Source organism: Phodopus roborovskii, unplaced genomic scaffold (assembly GCF_943737965.1).
Source record: "Phodopus roborovskii unplaced genomic scaffold, PHOROB, whole genome shotgun sequence".
Lineage (NCBI taxonomy): Eukaryota > Metazoa > Chordata > Mammalia > Rodentia > Cricetidae > Phodopus > Phodopus roborovskii.
Window position 1 is genome coordinate 5,355,844 of NW_026126443.1, and position 20,930 is coordinate 5,376,773.

The following is a 20,930-nucleotide window of genomic DNA, read 5'->3' on the forward strand; positions in this document are numbered from 1 at the left end:
GAAGTCTTTTTCCTCCTTTAGCAGCCAAGATTTCTCCCAATTGTGTTTTGATATTACCTGTTTCAGATGTGTCCTCACTGCCCACCTTCCAGTGTTGCCCCCGATCCTTTCATTCAGATCTGAACTTAAATGTCACTCCTCAGACAGGCTGTCTTTTACTCTTCCCCATCGTTAACCTATCACCACATTTCCTGTTCTTCTAAGCACTTGATGTAACAGGGGTGTTTGTCCACTATTATTTGCCCTTCACCAATGCATCGAGAAATTTGATTCCTCTCAACATTGTATCTCCAGAATCCAGAAGGATGCTGGGCATACACAGCTCAGTAAATATTTGCTAAATTAATAAATAACAATGCTTAGAGGATTTACCAAGGACAAGTTTAACTGACACTTAACTTCAAAGGAAGAACATTTGTTGTTTAATTAACACTGTATCTTGGAGCAAATTGCTCTGAGGTAGCATTTATTTAGCATGTAAAATGTTGTCTTTACCTCATTGGGAAAGTTATCAGTATTTACCAAGTCAAAAAAAAAATCAAATTTGAAAATAGTTGCTTTTTTCCTCTTCTGATTTTTCAAACTTACTACATAAAATAGCACTGTTCATAAGGTCCAAACTGGGTTTCTAGAGAAGCATTTCTCTACAATATTTTTGTCATTGGGAAAGTTATCAGTATCTACCAAGTCAAAAAAAAATCAAATTTGAAAATAGTTGCTTTTTTCCTCTTCTGATTTTTCAAACTTACTACATAAAATAGCACTGTTCATAAGGTCCAAACTGGGTTTCTAGAGAAGCTTTTCTCTACAATATTTTTGTCAAGACTTATGGGTAACTTGTCTTGTCATCTAGGTTAATTGTTAACTGCCTTTTTTTTCCCACAATACAATGATTATTATTTTTTTTTCTCCCCATTGTGAATTTTCACAGAAACAGTTTAATTTCATCCAAGCCCTTTAGTGAAAACTTTAGAAGATACAGTTGTGTGGCAGATGATGAGCAGGACTCTAGCCCTGCTCAAAATCTAAGGAAAGCCTGTATCCACAGTTCCCACCTGTGCCCTGGATAAAGGACCACTTACCGCACACTGTTCCAGCCAGTCTGAGGAACTCACTATAGAACCATGACCCACTGGGGTTTTTCAAGATACAAGGTAAGTATATGTCTTTTTTTCTGAGAGTATTTATGTATTTTATTTATTTTACATCCTGACCAAAATTCCCCCTCTTTTCTCTCCTCCCAATCCCTCTGCCCACATCCCCTCTGCCGCCTCCACAATCCTCTCCTCCATCTCTAAGTCAGAAAAGAACAGGTATCTCACAGATATCAACAAAACATGGCGTATCAAGTTGCAGTAAAAGCAAGCACCTCCCCTTATATTAGGGCTGGGCAAGGCAACCCAATATGAAGAGTCCCAGAAGTCAGCAAATAAGTCAAAGACAGTCCCTGCTCTCATTCTTAGGGGTTCCACAAGAAGACTAAGTTATACAACCATTATATCTATGCAGAGGGCCTAGATCAGTCCCATGAAGGCTTCCTGGTTGTTGGTTCAGTCTCTTTGAGTTCACATGAGCCCAGTTAGTTGATTTTGTGAGTTTTCTTGTGGTGTTCTTGACTCTTCAGATTCCTACAATTCTTCATCTGTCTCTTCAACAGGATTCCCTGAGCTCAGCCTAATGTTTGGCTGTGGGTTTCTGCATCTATCAGTTGCTAGATGAAGCCTCCCTGATGATTGGGCTAGGCACCAATCTATAAGAATAGCAGAATATCATCCAGTGGTATTTGGTTCTATCCTAGGCTAAGACTGATTCTTAATGAACCATGAAAAATATATCCACACTTTCTCAACAGAACACCACTGAGCACTGATCTGGAAGCAGGAAGGGTGTGCAAACCAACCCCAGTGCCTCCTGGTATCTTGTTGTGTTAAATAAGTGCCAAATGCTACCTTTCTGTAGCCTCCTCAAAATCAGTTCTGTTTTCATTAAGGAAGTCTACCTGAGTGTTTTCAGTTTAATAGTCAGTAATCATTAGTCCATCTAGAAAACTCCTTAAACCTTATTTATAACAATTCTTCAGCCTCAACTGAATCAGAAAGTATACAGCACTCTTTTATTTTGAAGTGGCATCCTGAGTCTTTTCTACAGGGCATTTTAACTTGTCCTAAAACTTACACTGTTGATTAGAACAGCTTCCCCTCTAGACTTTATAACACTTTAACAGCAGATGGTGCTACGGATGCACAAAAGTAAATTTTTGTAGACCAGCAGGACTGTCACAGCTTTATTTTGTGACTCATAACATAGAAACAGGCTTTTCAAAACAATTCATATAAAGTTATTGGCAATACAAATTTTTTTCAGGTTTTTTTTTCTTTTAATGAAAATGATTTAACTTAGAAATCTGCTCTGAAACTTTTGTCTAGTTTTGCAATTTTCAGATATTCCAGTGCAAAAATAGATCCATTACAGACACCTTAAAGTGCTTGGAATAAGGGCCAATGATAAAGAAAAAGCACAAAAACAGCTTCATCCTAGAGTACAGGGGAAAAGAACATTCCGAATCCATATGGAAATATAAATGCTCTATAAAAAAGGGATGCAACAGTTTTGAATCAGAACAGCATTTCTGTGGTATTACACTATCACCAGTAAATAGTAACAAGAGTACAAATTAGTATTTCAGTATCAAAGTGGTTCCCCATTACATAACACATGGCTCTTTGGAACAATTTTACCTGATATATACAACCATGAGAAGACAGCAGACAATCCCTTTAAGTCAATGATTACTATACAGAGAGCAAATGATGTGTAACATTTAATAAGCATGAGGCATATGCTTCAGTACAGACATCTAAATACAGTAGTTTGAGGTTTGTTGTTTCATAATGAATTGTGCTGGGTGTGTATAGAGGACTTGCTTTCTTTTGTCTTTCTCATATTCACAGTTAGTAAGTTTTCCAAGATTTAAAAAAAAAAAAGGTAAATCAGAAATGTTTACACTTGAGAATTTCTAAATTCACACAGTTCATCTCCACAGGGAATATATATGTAGAAATCTTATTTGAAAAGCTAGGATTGATTTTGATTTTTAAAATCTCTAAAATAATTACATTTACACAGGAAAATTAAAGATTGCTATTTGGATAATGTAAAAGGCAACACAATACCTACAGATTGTTTCTAGCTTTAGAAAGCATGTTAAATCTACATTGAATTAAATTTTTCTCAAAATGGTTCATAGTACCTTAGGTTTTTTATTTTATTTGCTTTTGTTTGTGTTTAATATGGCCTCAAAATCAGAGTTACTAAAACAATGATTTGCTCAGGGATGTAGTGTAATAACAAGTATGATAACAGTGGACTGAGAAAGCCAACAAAAAGTTGACTTTGAAAAACAGATATTTTTTTCTTTGAATTTTGTATCTTTGATACATAAGTACAGTGGCATGCCAATTACTACTGGAAATATTTTGTTATTTTTAGAAACCTGTGTTGACGTTAGTATCAAAATAGTCGTTTTTCTTTTCAAGCAAGGAGTTACATAACAATATCCTATAAACTTTATAGACCTGAAATCTTATACTTCCAAATTTACTGTTTAAATTTTAGAATAAGTTGAAGAAACTAGTGATAGTGGAAGCTAGCCTGAACTTTGCCATACAGGAATTCACTAGGATTTTGTTTTGTAGGAAGGCAGGTATCACTAAGCATTAGTAAGATAACATTTTCTACACTACTTGCCAATGAAAAAATTTAAACCTGAGTTAGAAAAGTCTCAAAATTATTCCATATGGAATCATTTGTTGATTTTTTTTTTTTAATGATTGGTTAGGCTGAGATTGTCAGAGGTGTAGGTGGGTGTCTGATACCCTGCAATGCCAATTATTTTGAAGGTCCCAAAGGTCACAAGCACAGGTTGTATCCAGGAAATTTCAAGCTAGCTGTTTTCTCCTTAAAAGAGTCCATTGTTTACTGACCCATCTTAGCTTTGCACAGATGCTGTCAGGTGGGCAAAGGAATGGCCATATTCTTTCAGTGGATTCAACAAAGACAGCTGTATGTGTAAATCAGTCAACTGAACACATGGCACAGAAAATCGGCTAGCCACCCCCCTCACGCCTATCCACACACCTACACGGTGACTACACTCCAAAAACACTTCATCAACACACTGAAGTGAATGGTATTCTCCCGGATCTTAAAATGTGGCATGAGATGTTGACTACCATGTTGTCTTCTGGACACCAGGCACTAGTTAGACATTCACCTGCAAATTTACCAAGGAAAATAAGACATGAGGCAGGGTGGCCGCATCCCATCTATGCCACCGGTGTCTTACAATATTGTTCAAGGCTCCAGAAGCCTTTGGTAAAACTTAAAATTCCAAATAATAATAGTGCAAAGATTTTTGTCAAAACTCCCCCTTTTCATTTTCTAGGTTAATTTAAACAGTTAGAAATAATACTACCAATAATACTACATTTGTGTCAAATAATAAAGGATCTTGAGATGCAGTGTAGTGTACCGTGTTGTGTTGTTAGCAGACAGTCAGAACAAACAGAACCAGGCCTCCCACGTGTAAATGTGCCACACCCTGGACTTGGCAGCTTGCAGCCCAAGCAATTGGCTGCTGATCTGTATTTCTTAAGATCTAATGTGTTGAAATAGTCTCAGAAAAATGACCTGGTGACCCATGACTCCAAGCACAGGCAACACCAAACAACAGAACCAAGCCTCCTGTGCTTAGAGAGATCCACATTTTGCACGTGGCAGCCACAACAGCAGCTCTTCAAAGAGAGAACCAAAGCAGGGCTTTAGTCACACATGGCACCATTTTGTCACCTGATATTTAATGATGTCGACAGACAGCAGGGCGGCTTTCACAAAAGTATGTGTGACACACCTCAGTGCTTCGGACTTTCTGAGCAACTTGGCACTACTAATTCTGGCACACTCATTGCCAGCAATGGATGTGTCACCAGGAAACCAGTTTTATGGTTCGGCATGGCTTAATGGGTGCCTTTGACTTTGATTATCACTGGCCATGACTATTTGATGGATTGTTGTGAGAATACACAGGAACAAAAAGTATGAATCCAAACCCGTAGTCTGCTTGGTTCCATACCAGAGTTTCACATCTGTATAAGATAATGAACTAACTTCAAGTCATTTTCACTAGAGAGCCATACAAGACATAGGCTACAAAGGCACTGCCCCTGTAATGGAATTGTGAGTTCTCATTGCATTGAATTGCATTGCATTGAATAGTGTCAGTACAGTATCCAGTTTGTTTCTCTCCACCGAAACACAGGCCTTTTCTGGAACACTTGACACAGTGCAAAGGAAGATCTAGCTCTCCCTTCCTTTCATCCACCCTGTATGAACAGGAATCTTCATACATAACTTTCTTTCACTTTCTCATCTTGCAAAAAAGATGTGAGGACAGCCACATCCACAACTGTCTGGTTTTTGTGTAATGACAAGTCCTTTAAGTGGTCATCATCACTTTGGTCCTTAGCAAAGTTCACAAATACCTGCCAAAAGAAAGATGGGCATTCATAAATACCTCTTGACTTGTTCTTGTGTTATTATAGTATCATTTTTATTTATGGTTGCATTTTTCCTTGTGTTGAAATTGGGTCAAGTAGGAGAACACAGAATTGAGTAAGTAGTTGAACTAGAAAACCCTGTGTGAAGGGGAGAATACTTGGAAAACATCAAAAGCACTTAAAAATTATTTTCTACATTACCCCCACATCACCAACTGTTCAACCATCTCCTTATCAACCATCACTTTGGCATATTTAGGCTCGATTAAAAGGAAGAGAAAAAAACACTTCCTAGATACCTATTAACTACCAATTTTAATATATTTTGTTATTTAGAAAGTATAAGGCACCTGGCAAAATGCCTGATTCATGGTAGTTATTATGACTACTGCTACAATAGTCACAATAACTCCATAATGTGGAAAGCATCATCTTTTTGCATGTATTCATAGAGACTTATACAGAATATGCAGTAGTAACAGGAAAGGAATCAAGACACAGATAGGCTGAACTTCTCTCAAGCTCATGGTAGGTGGGAGGAGGACCAAGCATCCTAACCCTGCAGCTAAAAGTACTTTGGACTGATGGCTTACTTGGTCAAGTGTTGTCTGAGAGACGGAGTAGTCTTCTATGTGGAGTCGCTTTTTGCTCTGAGAGAGGATGCTGAATATCCTGGCCAGAGATGACAAGGAGGAGGGAAGCTGGTACTGCAGCATGTTTCGGTGTTTCTCTTTTAGGACACTTCCTGGAAAGGCGAGTCCAAAGAACTCCTGAACCGGCTTCAGGTCAGGGTTGGACCCTGCTATTCGCACAACTATCGTGTAACCATCTCCAAACCTGAAGGCAGGAAAAAAAAATAACTTCCTAAGATAATACTTAATCTCAAAAACCCAACTTGTACTGAGGAGATATCTGGCAGACCTACAGAGCAGTTTTTCAGAGAAGAAACCAGTTTTATCTAGTCATGTGTGGTGCGATGCTCAGAACCTTGAATCCAAGATTCCATTAAATCTCCAGTGTGGACCCATGAAGTCCGACACACAAACAAAAGCCCAAGAAATTTAGTCACCTGCCCATGTCCCAAAGTTATCTTCAGAGTTATGGTAGGACAAGGATGTGAACCCATTTCCATTAACTCCACAGTGTGTCCTCGTTACCATAACATCACATACAAATTATGAAATTTAATTTATATAACAAAATTCAGAATAGGAAACTGCCTCTCACGTAACTTGCCTGTAAATCACACAATCAGTATATGGCAAAGTCAGAATTGGATTACTGCCCATTTAGACATCAAAGCCCATGCTCTTTAATGAAAAAATAAAAAATATAAATATAAATTTATTTTTTACAATCCAATCCCCATTCCCCCTCCCTCCCCTCCTCACAACCCATCTCCAGCCTGCTCCTCACAGATGGTAAGACCTCCCCTTTAAGTGTACTAAGTCTGTCCCATCATCACATTGAGGCCGGAACAAGGCACCTCTATAAGAGGCCACTGGAAGTGGGTCCAAGATCTAGCTCTAATGCACAAACTGACTTAGTGGAGCCCATATTCTTTTTACTATGCTCTTTTGTTTTTGTTTTAAGCCACCACGTATACACTCAAAGAAAAAGCACCGACCATTCACTATATGGTATCCCAAAGAAGTTATCTGTTACCTGTTCTTCAGATGTTGGACACTGCCAAGGCACCTGAACCTCCCATTGACCATAATGGCCATCCTTGTGCAAAGAGCTTCACATTCTTCCATACTGTGGGAAAACAGAAGGAGGATTTCCTTTCAGAGAGATGCTCCTATTCGCATCAGAACATCACCATGACACCTGGCACTCTAAAGAAACAGATCCCTGTTATCCTAGGGCATCTGTTGCCAAGATACAGGAATGATGTTCTTATCTGTCATGAATCTTAAAGTTGTGAAAAGGTAGAAGTAATCCAAATGTTTGCACAAGGAAAAGTTACATAAATTAAAATAGAACTTCATGAAATGCAATCCAGCTATGAGAGATGATGGCACACCTAAATTTTATGACATGAAACAATGTTCTCAATACACACATTATAACTGCATTTTTTGCTTGTAAAACACTTAAGTGTGTATAGCTTTGCATAAGACGACTCTGGAACATATGCAGACAAATGATAATAGTTATCTTGAAGTGGAATGATTCCAAGTGATAACTGTTTTCAGTCTTGGCCTTTGTTTTCTAATTTTTATTAATTGACCAAATATAATCACACTGCAGAGGAAAAAAACACAGTACAGACCTGTGAGATGTAAGAACTACAGATCGCCCCTCCTTGACAATGCTTAGGGCGCAATTCCACAAGAATCGCCGAGCTTTCGGGTCCATGCCTGTGGTTGGTTCATCCTATAATTAGAATAAAACAAATATAATTAATTGCTGAGAAAAATATCAAAGTTTTTTTTTTAATACTAAAGATCATGCCTGGTGTGGTGGCATGTGGATCTCTGTGAGTTCAAGGCCTACCTAGTCTACACAATGAGTTCTAGGCCAGCCATGGCTACATAGTGAAACCCAATCTCAAAAAACAAAAAATTTTTTTGTCTAAAACCAGTTTTGAAGAGTAAGGTTTAAGCAAAACTAATACTCATATTTTCTCCTAGATGACTCCCTGTTCTATTATATTTGCTAATCTTATGGAAAATTCATATTCAGATGATCAAGGTAACATTAAAGCCTCAATTCAGAGCTTCTTCCCATACCTCTAGTGTTTTCTACAAAATGAGGGTCAAGGGCCACTGCCCAGTCTGATCTGTCTACCATAGTCACCTAAAAGCACTGTCCTCATTCTTTACCTTTAGAGGGTTAAACATACATTCATAAGTCAAGAAAAATGTTCCAGAAAGAGATCAAAATCCACACTCAGCTTTAGCCACACTTGGAGGGATTATCCAAGGAAAGGAAACAAGGTGCCTGGAGCATGTCTATTTGGGAGCCTGTGAAGGTCCAGCAGAGTCACCCAGTGTGCTCTGTGGGAGGAGCTTCCCTCTGCTTCTCCAAGCCTGTTCTACAGTCAATGGAAGATTGACTAGCCATCACCATGCCAAATATACAACAGTCCGTATGTGACTTCAGATGAACCATGTTCATTCATGACAGAATAGCTACCACCTTCCACTCACACTCACCAGAAACACTACAGGAGGCCCGCCGATCAAAGCCATGGCTGTGGAAAGCTTCCTTTTGTTGCCTCCACTATAGTTACTGGCATATTTCTCTCCATACTTTACAAGGCCCAGTTTGCGAATTGCCCATTCGCCAACCTAGACAGATAAAGAGCATTTTGATTTTTGTCTGGTTCAGCACTGTCATCATGCTTTCTTACATGAGTAGAACTAAAGTCTCAGCTACCTCTGAAGACCCAGAGGAGGGAGAAGAGATTTATGTGGTGGGACCTACTCACTCCCTGACTCCTAGCCTGTGTATGCCACCCTCCCCTGTCTCCCACCATGAAAATGGGTGCACAGAGAAGACTGCAACATGAGCAAGGAAAAGATCTCAGGTTGCCATCATGTGTGAAGAAGCTATGCCATATCAGGGTACCAAAAGAGATGGCTGAGCTTTCTGGTTCCCACAATACCTTGCCAACTTCCTTTTCTGGGACTCCCCTCAAGAGGGCAAAGAACTCCACGTGCTCTCTCCCAGTCAGCAGCTCGGTGATGGCATCAAACTGAGGGCAATAGCCCATGTTCTGATGTACCTCATGGATATTTGATAAAATGCTGTGAAGGAAGATAGAATCAGTCTTCAGAGATATTCTGATGAGACACTCTGGCCTGACATCCCTCAAAGAAAAATCTCCCTACAAGTCCATGCAACTGTAGCACAGTCTTTTCCAATAACTTCACCTAACTGGAACTTTAAGCACAAAGTCTCCATACCAAACTGTGAGATGGTCCTAAGTAGCAAGTACCCTTTTACTCCAGTCTTCTTCATGACCTTGTGGTACCACATAAGATCCAGAAATGCAGGGTAGAGCTCCCCACCTTCTGCTCCCAATTGCTGATTCAGCCCTAACATTCATGTTCATAACATTCCAGTTCCAGTAAACACACAGTGCAGACTCTATATATTTCTCTATTTGTTTATTTTATTATTTATCATAAGACCTCTAACATATAGTAACAGGAAAATATACATATATAGATAACTGTGGGGGTGCCTCTAGTTTCTATGAAGCTGGTCAAGGTAACAATTGCCATTATCCAAAAATTTGGGTATTCATACCCCAGTATGATGGTTGCCTTTCAGCCACTTCCAGACAGCCATGAACTTGACACATAGGCATAGTCCTGTCTGCTTATTTAGTACTCTTGGGTCAGCCTTCTCAAGACTTGTAACTGAGTTACCCATGGTCACCGTGCCTGGCTCTTATAGCTACATTGCCCAAGACAGTTGTATAATCAATAGCTGAGATAAACCTTAGGATGTCCCAGTTATTGTCATCTCTGCTTGTTCCAGGAACTTGGTACTAGAACAAGACTGGAGTCATTACTAGTCAAAAAATTTCTGTTCTTTTAATGCTCCTTTAGATTAATACTGAGAAAAAAAATCAGCAAGAGATGGGAGGAGATAGATAAGTTCATAATGCACCTGACTCTACAGTAACATTGACTGTACCTCTACCCAGTGTTTTTTAACTATGAGCAATCTCCCATTATTGGATTGTGAAATAAATTTAGTAGGTCACAGCACTAGCAATTTTTAAATGTCTTGACACAGACTAGAATATGAACTATTAGGGTACCCAATAAGAAATAATAGTAGATGCCATTTTAGTCTTTTCATTAGGTGTATGTATGCCTATGTGCCTGTGTGTCTGTGTATATGTACTACATTGAAATGGAAAATGTATTTTCTATGTGGCCATGATCAGCAAAGTTCAAAAGGCACATATATGTATTTATGCATATAAAAAGCTTGGAGAAGCCCTACATCTTTAGAGTGCTCAAGGAAAATGCCGCCTAACAGGTATCTAAGCTTTATCCACAAATATTAGAAAATGGCTTAACAGTGGCTTTGTCAACTGGCACACAATTTAGAGAGGGCAATTAGACACATATATGCTCTTTTACCATGCAGTGACGTTTCCAAGCAAATAACAGAAATTATCAACAGGGATATATTTACACAGTGAAAAATAGTAAGGAATTGATCAAATAAAGACATTTACTTAGTGGAGTTTCTAGATGTTAGGCTATGTAATGCATTGGTAAATCTTCATTATAAACAAGCTAATAATGAAACTCAAAATCTACACAGAGCAGTGTTCTATCATAACACAGTCACATGTATCAAAAGAGATCTGAGCAATGGAAAAAATCCAAGATTCAGTTATGACTGCATAGTTCTAGAAATTTACTTAAAAAAAAAAAAATCACAGACTTGTTCTCTCAAAACAAGTAAATGTGTGTGTGTGTGTGTGTGTGTGTGTGTGTGTGTGTGTGTGTGTGTGTAAATTATGCCTAATAAAGTTTTTGGGAAGAGTAAAACTGCAAGGAAATAGAAAAATAGTGCTTATTTCCAGGTGGTGAATCAGAGGTGATTTTAAGAGCTTTTGACCTAAGTCATTTCAATGTTTTTTACAAACTATAGTACTGGGATAATCAGAACCTGACAGCATAGTTCTTAAAGCTGAAGAAAGAAATCTGAATAGAAAACGCAGGATGCTTCTTTCCTCACCTGTTTTTGTTGAGAAAAGCATCCCCTCTGGTCACAGTGGTGTCTCCCGTCAGCATCTTGAAAGTTGATGACTTCCCTGCACCATTGACGCCCAGAAGTCCAAAGCACTGAAAAGTAAGACTAGGTGAGTTGCATGAACAAACTTCTAAATCTCAGTCTGTATGGCCTGATAAAACAGCCTCCTGGGCTTGGATAGGATTTGCCATTGACCCCAAAGCATCATTCTTAAGAATCAATGAGAAGTTCATTTTCAGATATTATGTGTGCATGCATGTGTGTTTGGAGAAAGGGTGAGGGACAGTATGTGTTTATGTACAGGCCATGTTGTAGGTGGGTTCATTTATAAATACTGAGTCATCAATTTGAGAGCAAGGTCAATCTGTGAAGAACAAATAGTAAAGAAAGCTACTGGTCATAACGCACCACCCACCAACTACCCTAAGAATATACAAAAAGTAAAACAATACAAAAGGAGAAAAACCTATTTTTTTTTTTTTACCCTGTTTGAATTTCACCCTCTCCATGGATTCCCAAAGCATGATCTGGATGTGCATGCTTTCCCACACTGCCTGAGTGTCCAAAATTGTCCTATTTTGACAAAGAGGTTCCAGTTCTCTCCATAATTGATTATTTCTCACAGAAACAAATAAATCTTTAAAAGCCATTTCATATAGTCACAGACAACCATTGTTTGATTTGGCAGATATAGTCTGAATTAATAGAGATAAAACACAATACAGACACAGTGCATTTACCTCACCAGGAGGAATGCCCACACAAATCCTGTCAACAGCAGGCTTCCGCTTCCTTCTGTAGATCTGCAAGCAATGAAACACAAAAATCCATGTACCTCAGTGACTCAGGGCTCTACCACAACTGTGGGCAAGGGGACTCTAACCCGAACACACCAAGAAATACAACTCATCAAATGGCTAAGCCACACAGTGCATGTGCCAAGGGCCTTACTCTGTCTCTGTGACAAGAGGCTTTTAACTTACTAAAACTCAAAATTGAACTGTTTTTTATTTCTAACATGGTTCTTTAAAAAGAAAAGACATATGTTAAAATTTAATTATATAAGGTAGAAATCTATGTCTCAAATACAAAAAAAAGCAAAATTTAAGGGCTGAAGCAGACCTCATCTTTCTAAGCAATGGAGGTAGAATTGCTTTTTGAGCCATGAAACTCAAAATCAACCATTTATTCTCTGCACTTTACTAGACACACAATATTAGTATGTCTTAATAACTAACATAAATGTAAATATGCAAAATCAATAAATCTGAGAGTAGGAATTGCATTATGGAAGTATTCTCAGTAGGATTTTTTTTTTTTTAATTAAAAAGTCTCCTTGGGCCTGGTGGTACACGCCATCCCAGCACTTGGGAGGTACAGACAGGCTGATCTCTGTGAGTGAAGGCAGCCTGGTCTCCTGGTCTACAGAGTGAGTTCCAAGCCAGCCTCCAAAGCTACAAAAAAAAAAAAAAAAAAAAAAAAAAAAACCTTGTCTCAAAAACAAACAACAACAAAGAAGCCTCCATGGCGTATTTTAAATAGACGTGACAAAGCTTGGTATAGATGCACATTTGGGGAGGCATTTATTTTGTTGTTTTAATTAATCAAGTCAGCAAAATGCTAGCCAGCAGATGAAATGAAGAAAACTGAAGACACCCTATTGGAGTCCATACTGGCCACCTCACCTTAGTCAGCTCCTTGATTTCCAGGATGTCATTCTGTCCTCCACCATCCAGAATTCTCTGTCTCTCCCGTCTCACATCCTCATCCTCATCATTCAAAGGAGGAAGCTTCGCCTTCACGGGTCTTCAGAGAAACATTTTTAACAAAGATCAATCTTTGCGGCTACTTTCCAAGGCAAAAGCCATGTCTCTAAAGCAATCTTATCACTGTTGCTAGGGTCCACAGGGCTGGGAGCCGAGGATGCTCACAACAGAAGAATCCACTTGTGAGCTCAGCTCAGTGTGGTCACCCAGAACAGAATCCCCCCTTTACCCCCATACAGTTACTCCAAAGAATACTGAGAAAAAGCTCACCTGGGCCTGATGAAAAACCTGTACTGGATCAGAACAGTAATGAGGAAGAACACCACCCCTTCCACGGCCATGGCGAAAAGGTTTCGTCCTACTAAGTCCCAAGAGAGTGGAGACACAAAGCGATTCTCCCCTGTGAGATACAAGGCAGATATCTGGTCAGAGAGGAGGCCTCAGAAATCAATCACTGCCCTACTTCCTGTTTCCTGAGGTGAAGATTCCCTTTGAGTGTACCTAGAACACTGCTTCCCACAGAGAGCACACTTTAGTTGTGTGTGGATTTTGTTGTTTGTTTTCCCATTTAAATTAGCAAATAGTATGCTTAACCTGCAAGGCTAATGTAAGTGTAAAATTTTTCATGAAACCTTAATAAAAAAGTAAAGGACCCTCTTTATATTAAAAAAGAGGAGAGAAAGAAAGAGGAGGGAGGGGAGGAGGGAGGGGAGAGAAGGAGGAAGAGAGAGAGAAAGTCAGTCCTTCTTTAGCTTTGGGGTCAATTTCATGTAATTTTCTAAAAACACCAATGGCCACCACCCATGATAAGAAGAAAAAAGAAATAAGGAAAGTAGCTACTTCTAACATTTCACTTGGAGAACTGTAACACAATCTGGCGTCAGTTGGAATTTCAGAGCCAATTTGCATTAGATCTGTAACTTCAATAAGGCCAATAATTCTGGGTAATTCTTAGGGTCAGATTTTTTTTTCAGTTCTAAGTTTTAAAATAACAAGTATTAGAAAACGCATTCAAAAGATGCCTGTTTCTGCAGCACCTAATGTAACCCAGTGACTTGCTAGCTGGTTTTAGAAAAAAATATCCCTGAATTCTTTGTATGTTTCCTTTGTATTGCTAAACTGAAATAAAGTCCCTCTTCTGTGTTTATTGAGTAGTACAGTTCATCTAACAAAATTAACCAGCAAATGAATAGTAGTCACATAATGGCAGGAGGTATGTTAACCATTATAAAAGTAGGGAAAAGCTTCCATAAATTACCTCTGTACAGATATGTGAAACACAATATATGAACACACCTGCCAGTCTATGAATAGTAGAATCCAAGTGCAGGTCTTGCTTTTTGAATCTCTGGCCTAATTGCCAAAGCTATGGCTTGTTTTTTTCCCAGTGATTTGACAAAGTGATTTGTGACATTAGGCATTAGTTTCAAACAAATGCCAACATTTTCCTGCTTCCAAAATTGGTTGGTTTACTTTTCATTTAAGTCAGTGCTATCAGAAGCATGGATAAATGTCTGTATGATGAGACTCATGACAGACCAGTTGTGTTGGTATTAGCCTGTAAGGGGTTTTAGGAGGGACAGATATCCTGTACCCAGTCACACCCTCTTCCTAAAGCAGTGATCAGAGTGCTAAGGCCAGTGAAAATGGCCTCCACCATTAAAGCTAGTCCTGCAACTACTGCCTCACTCACCAAACCTCTCCAGGGCATCAGCCATTGCCTGGTTTTTCACCATGTCAATGAGCCCTCGTCCCAGGCAAAAATGTGGGAAGATCAGGAACACAGACTTCAGGATATCATTGATGTTATTCAGCTTCTGAAGATGAGAAGGACCAGAGAGAGACATATATCATTCATAGTGAATATCTGAAATGTGGATGTGAAGAAAAGCATCCTATTCCCTGGACCTTTGCATTCAAACACCAATAAATAGCAGCAGGCATTTTCTTCAGAAAATCTGGAGTGATGCCAAGTACGTGAAAGGAAACAAACTTTAAACTTATGGTTACTTTTAATCAGATACAAATCCACAACAAAACATTATTAGCATAGTATTTTAAAAAGCAAACCATTTGCATCTATATTTGAGCTTCAGTATTCTGTTGAAATTTGAAAAACATCTTCTCATTTACATCTGAACAAGGTTGATTAATATCAAGCCACTGGAGCTGGAGAGGTGGCTCAATGGTTTAAGAGCAAAAGCAATAGACAGTCTCTGAGATTTAAAACTGGAAGGATTCAGAATATAGAAACACACAGTAAAGCATCTAGTACAGGTACAAGAAAGGCATCATGAGCAAGCGTGGAGATGCCATCAAGCACATCAGGAATGACAAGAGAAATAGGTTCTGATGGGGAAGACTGTAACGGTATGTCTAGCGTGCAGCATCTATGAACAGTTTAAGTGGAGTCATCATCCACTAGGCAGTGAGAACTGGAGTTCCAAGAAACAATCAAGGCACAGATCTGAATAAAAACAAGACACTGCAATGGTGATAAAGATTTTGAATGGCATCACCCAGAAATGATATCTAAATAGGGAAGCAAAGCCAGACCGTACAGTCTTTGCAGGAGACCCCGAAGGAGAAAGAAGTAAGTGTGTGTGTGTGTGTGTGTGTGTGTGTGTGTGTGTGTGTGTGTGTTTATGTGTGGAGGGGGGGAGCAGAACCTATAAAAGCAGAGTGGGCAGTGGTGTCCATTTTATGGATGACAAGTGGACCAAGGTTAACCACTGTCCTGTGCACCCAGAGTGCAAGTCAGCTGGAGGGACTCTGCCTGAGGCACTCACATTGTTGGTGAAGAGCTCCAGTACAAAAGTGGCCACACTGCCATTGATGCCGATGAAGAGGTTCACACTTGTGAGGACAACATAGGCAGTGCTGGGGATCTTGAACACAAAGGAGGCTGGGTACATGAGGGGTGTGATGGACCACCTGGTAAGGCACAAACATAAGCATCCATTGGAGTCTTCTGCCCATAATCTAGTGGTGGGTACCATATGCCTTGCCCACTGGGAGATTCCTCCACCCAGAGCTGTCTTACCCATACAGCAAAAGTAGAAGGGCTAGGACAGGTAGGTTGGTGGAGGACACATAGGACTTCTGCTGGAAGCAGATGAAGATGATAATGACCAATGTAGCAGGAACCACATAATTGCACTAAAAGAGAAAATAAGAAAATAAAGTTGACCCCTAAGAAACATCCCAAGTCTTTACCATCATCGGACAACAAAGGACAGAGAAACATGCTGGAGAATAACTTTGAATTAATGAAGCCACATAAACTATTAATCAAAATTCCTGACAATACAGTTTGACAAGCATTTTACCCTTGGCTGATTTTATAAACTGCATGCCCTTTCTGTCTTTCCTACAGCTGAGCCACAGTGTCACGCTCAGTAAACTTACTGAAGGATGGATTCTCAGGCAGAGTCATTTCAATTTCACAGGACGCAAATGAACTTCCATTATTCTACTCAGAGATGATTGTGTCTGTTTCATCATTAATGCTACATTATGGTCTGCCCAAGTTCAATATCACATGTAATCTATTTGTGAGATAAGCACTCATAACATGAATGTCAAAATTGTTTCATCACACCGGGAATAATTTTACAGTCTGTCCTGACAGTGCTTGGAGCATTAAAATGAAGAAATAAAGACTTGACCCAGGGACAATTATGAAAATTCATAGCTGACAGAGAGAGGGGGGAGATGGAGGAAGGAGAGAAAGAAAGACAGAAGCACATGCATGGAGGTAATAGTGGGTTGGTAAATAATGGAAGAGTAGCAGCTTAGCAGCTTCAGCTTCAGACTGCCTTAGTCCCATCCGACTTACTGTGTTTATCAACAACTCAAACGAAAGACACCCAGCAGATTCTAGCCTCTTAAGCTGGGAGGAACAAAAGATACAGGCAATGTCTCTGAGGTCAAGGACTTGCTGTTTCACCTCTGAATGAAGCCTGCCTGGCACAGCCAGACACCTTCAGACATGTGAGCATTCAGTGTATTTTAAATGATTGAATTGAAGGATAAACGAAAATAAACGAATGCTGGCAAGATGCAGGCTAACAGCAGTAAAATAAAGTGTTCAGGTTCAAAACAGTTGATTCTGTGCATTAGAACAGAATGAGCAAGACTGTAATAATAGTTCATCTGAAATAGGTTTCAGTTCATTACCAAGCTGAAATAAGTCAGTGCTACTTCTAAGTGCCATATCTCGAGCTGCAGTAAAAAGTATGATATAAAGATTAGCTTTCTCTAGACTCATAACCATTCAGACCATGGACTGAACACAAGGTTAATGCTGGGCTTTGATTTTCGAAGGGAAGATTAGTGCGTGGCCATGGGAGGGCAATCAGATCAGAAGAACGACAGGTCTCAGAAACTTGGCCTAATTAGCATATGCAATCTCATTATCTCCATCTTCATCACTCATGTCTGTACAGTGTATTAGAGATCGTGTGTTTTCATATATCATCCTGTCTGTGAGAAAAGTCTGTTAAATCAGAGTTGTCTTTAAACATCTGAGGAAATGTTTATTGGAAAAAGAATTAGATCTGCTTTGGGTAGCTTAGAATTCATGGGGGCCATAGGGGAATAGAGTTCAAGCTCTTATATTTTTGGTTTTGAGCCTAGCCTTTAATGGCTGAGCCATCTCTCCATCCCAGAGTTCAAGCTCATTTAAGAATAATTGAACTTTAGGGTTCTATGAAGTTCTTCATGTTGATCCAAACCAAAACAATATAGTATAATCAATACAAAAATAGAGTGCAATGGATGAACAAGATGCTGACACAATTTATGGAATTTGCAGTAGCAAGCAGCTTCCCTGGTAAGGCAAAAAAAAAAAAAAAAAAATCCTGATTCTAGGTTAAAGCATATCAGGTAAGTTAGAGGTACTGGTTTGTGGTTTGGGATTTTAGGGTTTTAATGAAGTTCTTTCAGTTCTAGTCTCGTTTTTAGAATGTACTGGCTAGTCTTTTGTTAATTGGACACAAGCTAGAGTCATCTGAAAGGAGAAAACCTCAACTGACAAAATGCTTCCATAAGCTCTGGCAATAGGACATGTTCTTGATTGGTGATTGATAGGGGAGGGTCCAGCCCATGTGAGTAGTGCCATCCTTGGGCTGGTAGTCCTGGGTTCTATAAGAAAGCAGGCTGAGCAAGTCATGGGGTGCAAATCAGTAAGCTGAGCTTCTCCATGGCCTCTGCATCAGCTCCTGCCTTCAGGTTCCTGCCCTGTTTGAGTTCCTGTCTTGACTTTCTTTGATGGTGAACTGTAATGTGGAAGTGTAAGCTAAATAATCTCTTTACTCCACAAGTTGCTTTGGTAATGGTGCTTCATCAGCAATAGTAACCCTAACTAAGATAAGGTATTATGTTTACGTATGTATCTGCATATATGTGTGATGTGTGCAGAAGGCCACAGAGACCAGAAATCAAATCCTCTGGAGCCAATGTGGTGCAGGGAAGTAAATTCAAGTTCTCTGCAAGAGCAGCAAATGCCAGAGAGGGACAGAGACAGACACAGAGACAGAGACAGAGACAGAGAGAGATAGACAGTTTTCATGTAAGAAATGTGAAGTGATAGTTGGTAGCAACCATAGTCACAGTGGTCAGATGGTCCCATGATGTGCAATTAGTTTTAGACATTTGGTGTCCTGGAATCATTCAGAACTGCCTGTCCCTTTTCCTATTTTATACAATTTTAGACTAAATGGGACACTTCCTGGTGTCAGCGACAGGCTGTTTGTTCTTTATCCCCATGAATCCACAGTCCCCATGGAAATTCAGACAGAGATAGATGGTCCTGTGTCCTCACCATATCCCAGACAAAATTGGAGAGCCAGTAGATGACGGGCTTCACCCCGCTGATGAACTGCAGGTGCTTCGCTTTGCTGACCCGCTCCTGGATCAGGAACACAACAAAGCTGGCTGGGACAAAGGACATCGCAAAGATGACACAAATAGACACGAGGACATCGACAGATGTGGTCATCCTAGAAGGGAAGAGGCAATAAAGATCAGAGGAACCTTTGATGCAGCTAGAGACACAGTAAGGTAAACAGACATAAACAACACCAAAGTGAGGCAGGACAAACACTAGCTCAACAAGCATTTTGTCTCAGGGTTCAATCTAATTGTTTTTAAGTTAAAAAAAAAAAAAAAGACAAAACAATTCAAATGTAAAACTGGTTCCAAAATGTTAAAATGAGTCCACACCCATAATGAAACTACAGAACAAACTCTGGGTGTGGTTTGATGGTATTCACTTCTCTCCACTTTCTAACCTTACAGAAGTGAGTTGAAAACTTCTCTGTATAAAAAGCTAGTGTGGCTTGAGACCTATTATGAATGAGCAAGCGATCTTATTGGAAAACTACTCATACAAATTAATCATCGCTAAAATATACAGAAAATAATAGGATGTGTATACCACACTACACATACAAAAAGTCATATATATCAATCTAACACATACAAAAGGCCATTATACACAGTCTAGTAAGGATTATTATTATTAATAGTGTACCATTCCCATGTATGAGAGGGAATCTAACGTGTTGATTACCATCTCTGTCCTGGACATTGGCTGTAGCAATGTATACCAATTACCTCATTTAATATCACATGCCTAGGAAGCTTAGCACCAAATTCAAATCTACAGCCCTTCACTCCAAAGACTGTACTGACCTTAAAATCCATGCCCATGTACAGGAACATACATAAGCACATGTGTGTGCCACTCTCACGCTTACATTTCAAGAAACAAACCATTAAATGCATGTTTTATCAAATTACATAAAAAACTATTTTTCAAGAAAATGAAATATGAATGAGTTAATTCCTTTAGGATTCTAGTAACTATTAATTCACTTTATGTGAGTTCACCAAATGTGATGATTTTCACAGATCTGGTCTTCCTTCTTCAAGTCAAGAAAGACTGGCAGATAATCTATAAACCAGCCATTTTCTGCCCCAACCCTGGATCAGCTCAGGCTTATTCAATGCACTTATCTCCAGCTGTCACAACTGGTGCATGAGCCCCAGCCACCTTCGCACACAGCCATTTAGACACACTTACAGAGCCACCTCTGAGAGCTGCTGCTTGGTGAGATTCAGCGGATGATTGAAAGCAGTAATCCCATACTGGCTTGGATTCTCTCCCTTCTGTAGGTTGGCCCGGAGAATGGCATTGTTGATGACATTCAGGAAAGAACTGATAGCATGCCAGCCCTTGTTATTGAACCACACCTGAAGTAAAACAGACCAACTTCAAGGTAATGCTGCCAAACCATGCTCCCAGAAGTGAGTGTGTAGACACAAAACATGTGTGGAAAGTTCAGAAAGGGATTCCAGCTAGTGTGTACCAAACAAAAAGCATTACAGACATAGGGTCCACTGACCACTGGCCATCGGACCAGCACTGTGTGAAGAAGACCTTACATCTTCAACCAGTTCCCCACACAGTGGTAGAGATTGCCATGGTTACTGTCTTCCTGCTCCCTAGCAAACTGACACTTAAACAGGTTAAGTATCTTAAAGCAAAGATCACATAAGTTCCCACAGTAAGTTTGGTGGCAAACGAAATTCTCTTAATGACTCCACAGTATTATCTCACTGGTAAAGTCAACAGTTTGTTCTTTTCTGCCATGAATGTCCCTAGCAACTTGACCATGAGACTCAGAGGAACAGAGGACCACTGTTTATTAAGAAGCTAGCAAGACACAGACAAGGGCTTACCTTGACATTGTTTTTGGTATCCAGTCCTGTCATGAACCTTCCCAAACTGCTGAGAAACCGATCTGCGGAACTGTCCTGTAAAGGATAGAATCCTGCCTCAGTGCTGTTTGTTTGTGAAGATAGGGGGCGATAG

At 39.6% G+C, this 20,930-nt stretch overlaps 1 protein-coding gene across 1 annotated transcript in view; it reads right to left on the reverse strand.

Annotated features, from left to right (window-relative positions):
• Nucleotides 1-2,271: 2,271 nt before the first annotated feature.
• The window catches only part of Abca1 (ATP binding cassette subfamily A member 1), a 119,287-nt gene continuing 100,628 nt past the window's right edge, over nt 2,272-20,930 (reverse strand). Inside the window, exons 35-50 of the mRNA XM_051187818.1 lie at nt 20,798-20,872; nt 20,139-20,308; nt 18,876-19,053; nt 16,095-16,210; nt 15,841-15,985; nt 14,745-14,868; nt 13,322-13,451; nt 12,971-13,091; nt 12,026-12,088; nt 11,271-11,377; nt 9,169-9,310; nt 8,717-8,851; nt 7,831-7,934; nt 7,221-7,313; nt 6,149-6,392; nt 2,272-5,540 (exon numbers count right to left, since the gene is read on the reverse strand). Of these exons, the coding sequence (XP_051043775.1) occupies nt 5,400-5,540; nt 6,149-6,392; nt 7,221-7,313; nt 7,831-7,934; nt 8,717-8,851; nt 9,169-9,310; nt 11,271-11,377; nt 12,026-12,088; nt 12,971-13,091; nt 13,322-13,451; nt 14,745-14,868; nt 15,841-15,985; nt 16,095-16,210; nt 18,876-19,053; nt 20,139-20,308; nt 20,798-20,872 (2,088 nt within the window). The 3' untranslated portion in view covers nt 2,272-5,399. The remainder of the gene's footprint in view (nt 5,541-6,148; nt 6,393-7,220; nt 7,314-7,830; nt 7,935-8,716; nt 8,852-9,168; nt 9,311-11,270; nt 11,378-12,025; nt 12,089-12,970; nt 13,092-13,321; nt 13,452-14,744; nt 14,869-15,840; nt 15,986-16,094; nt 16,211-18,875; nt 19,054-20,138; nt 20,309-20,797; nt 20,873-20,930) is intronic.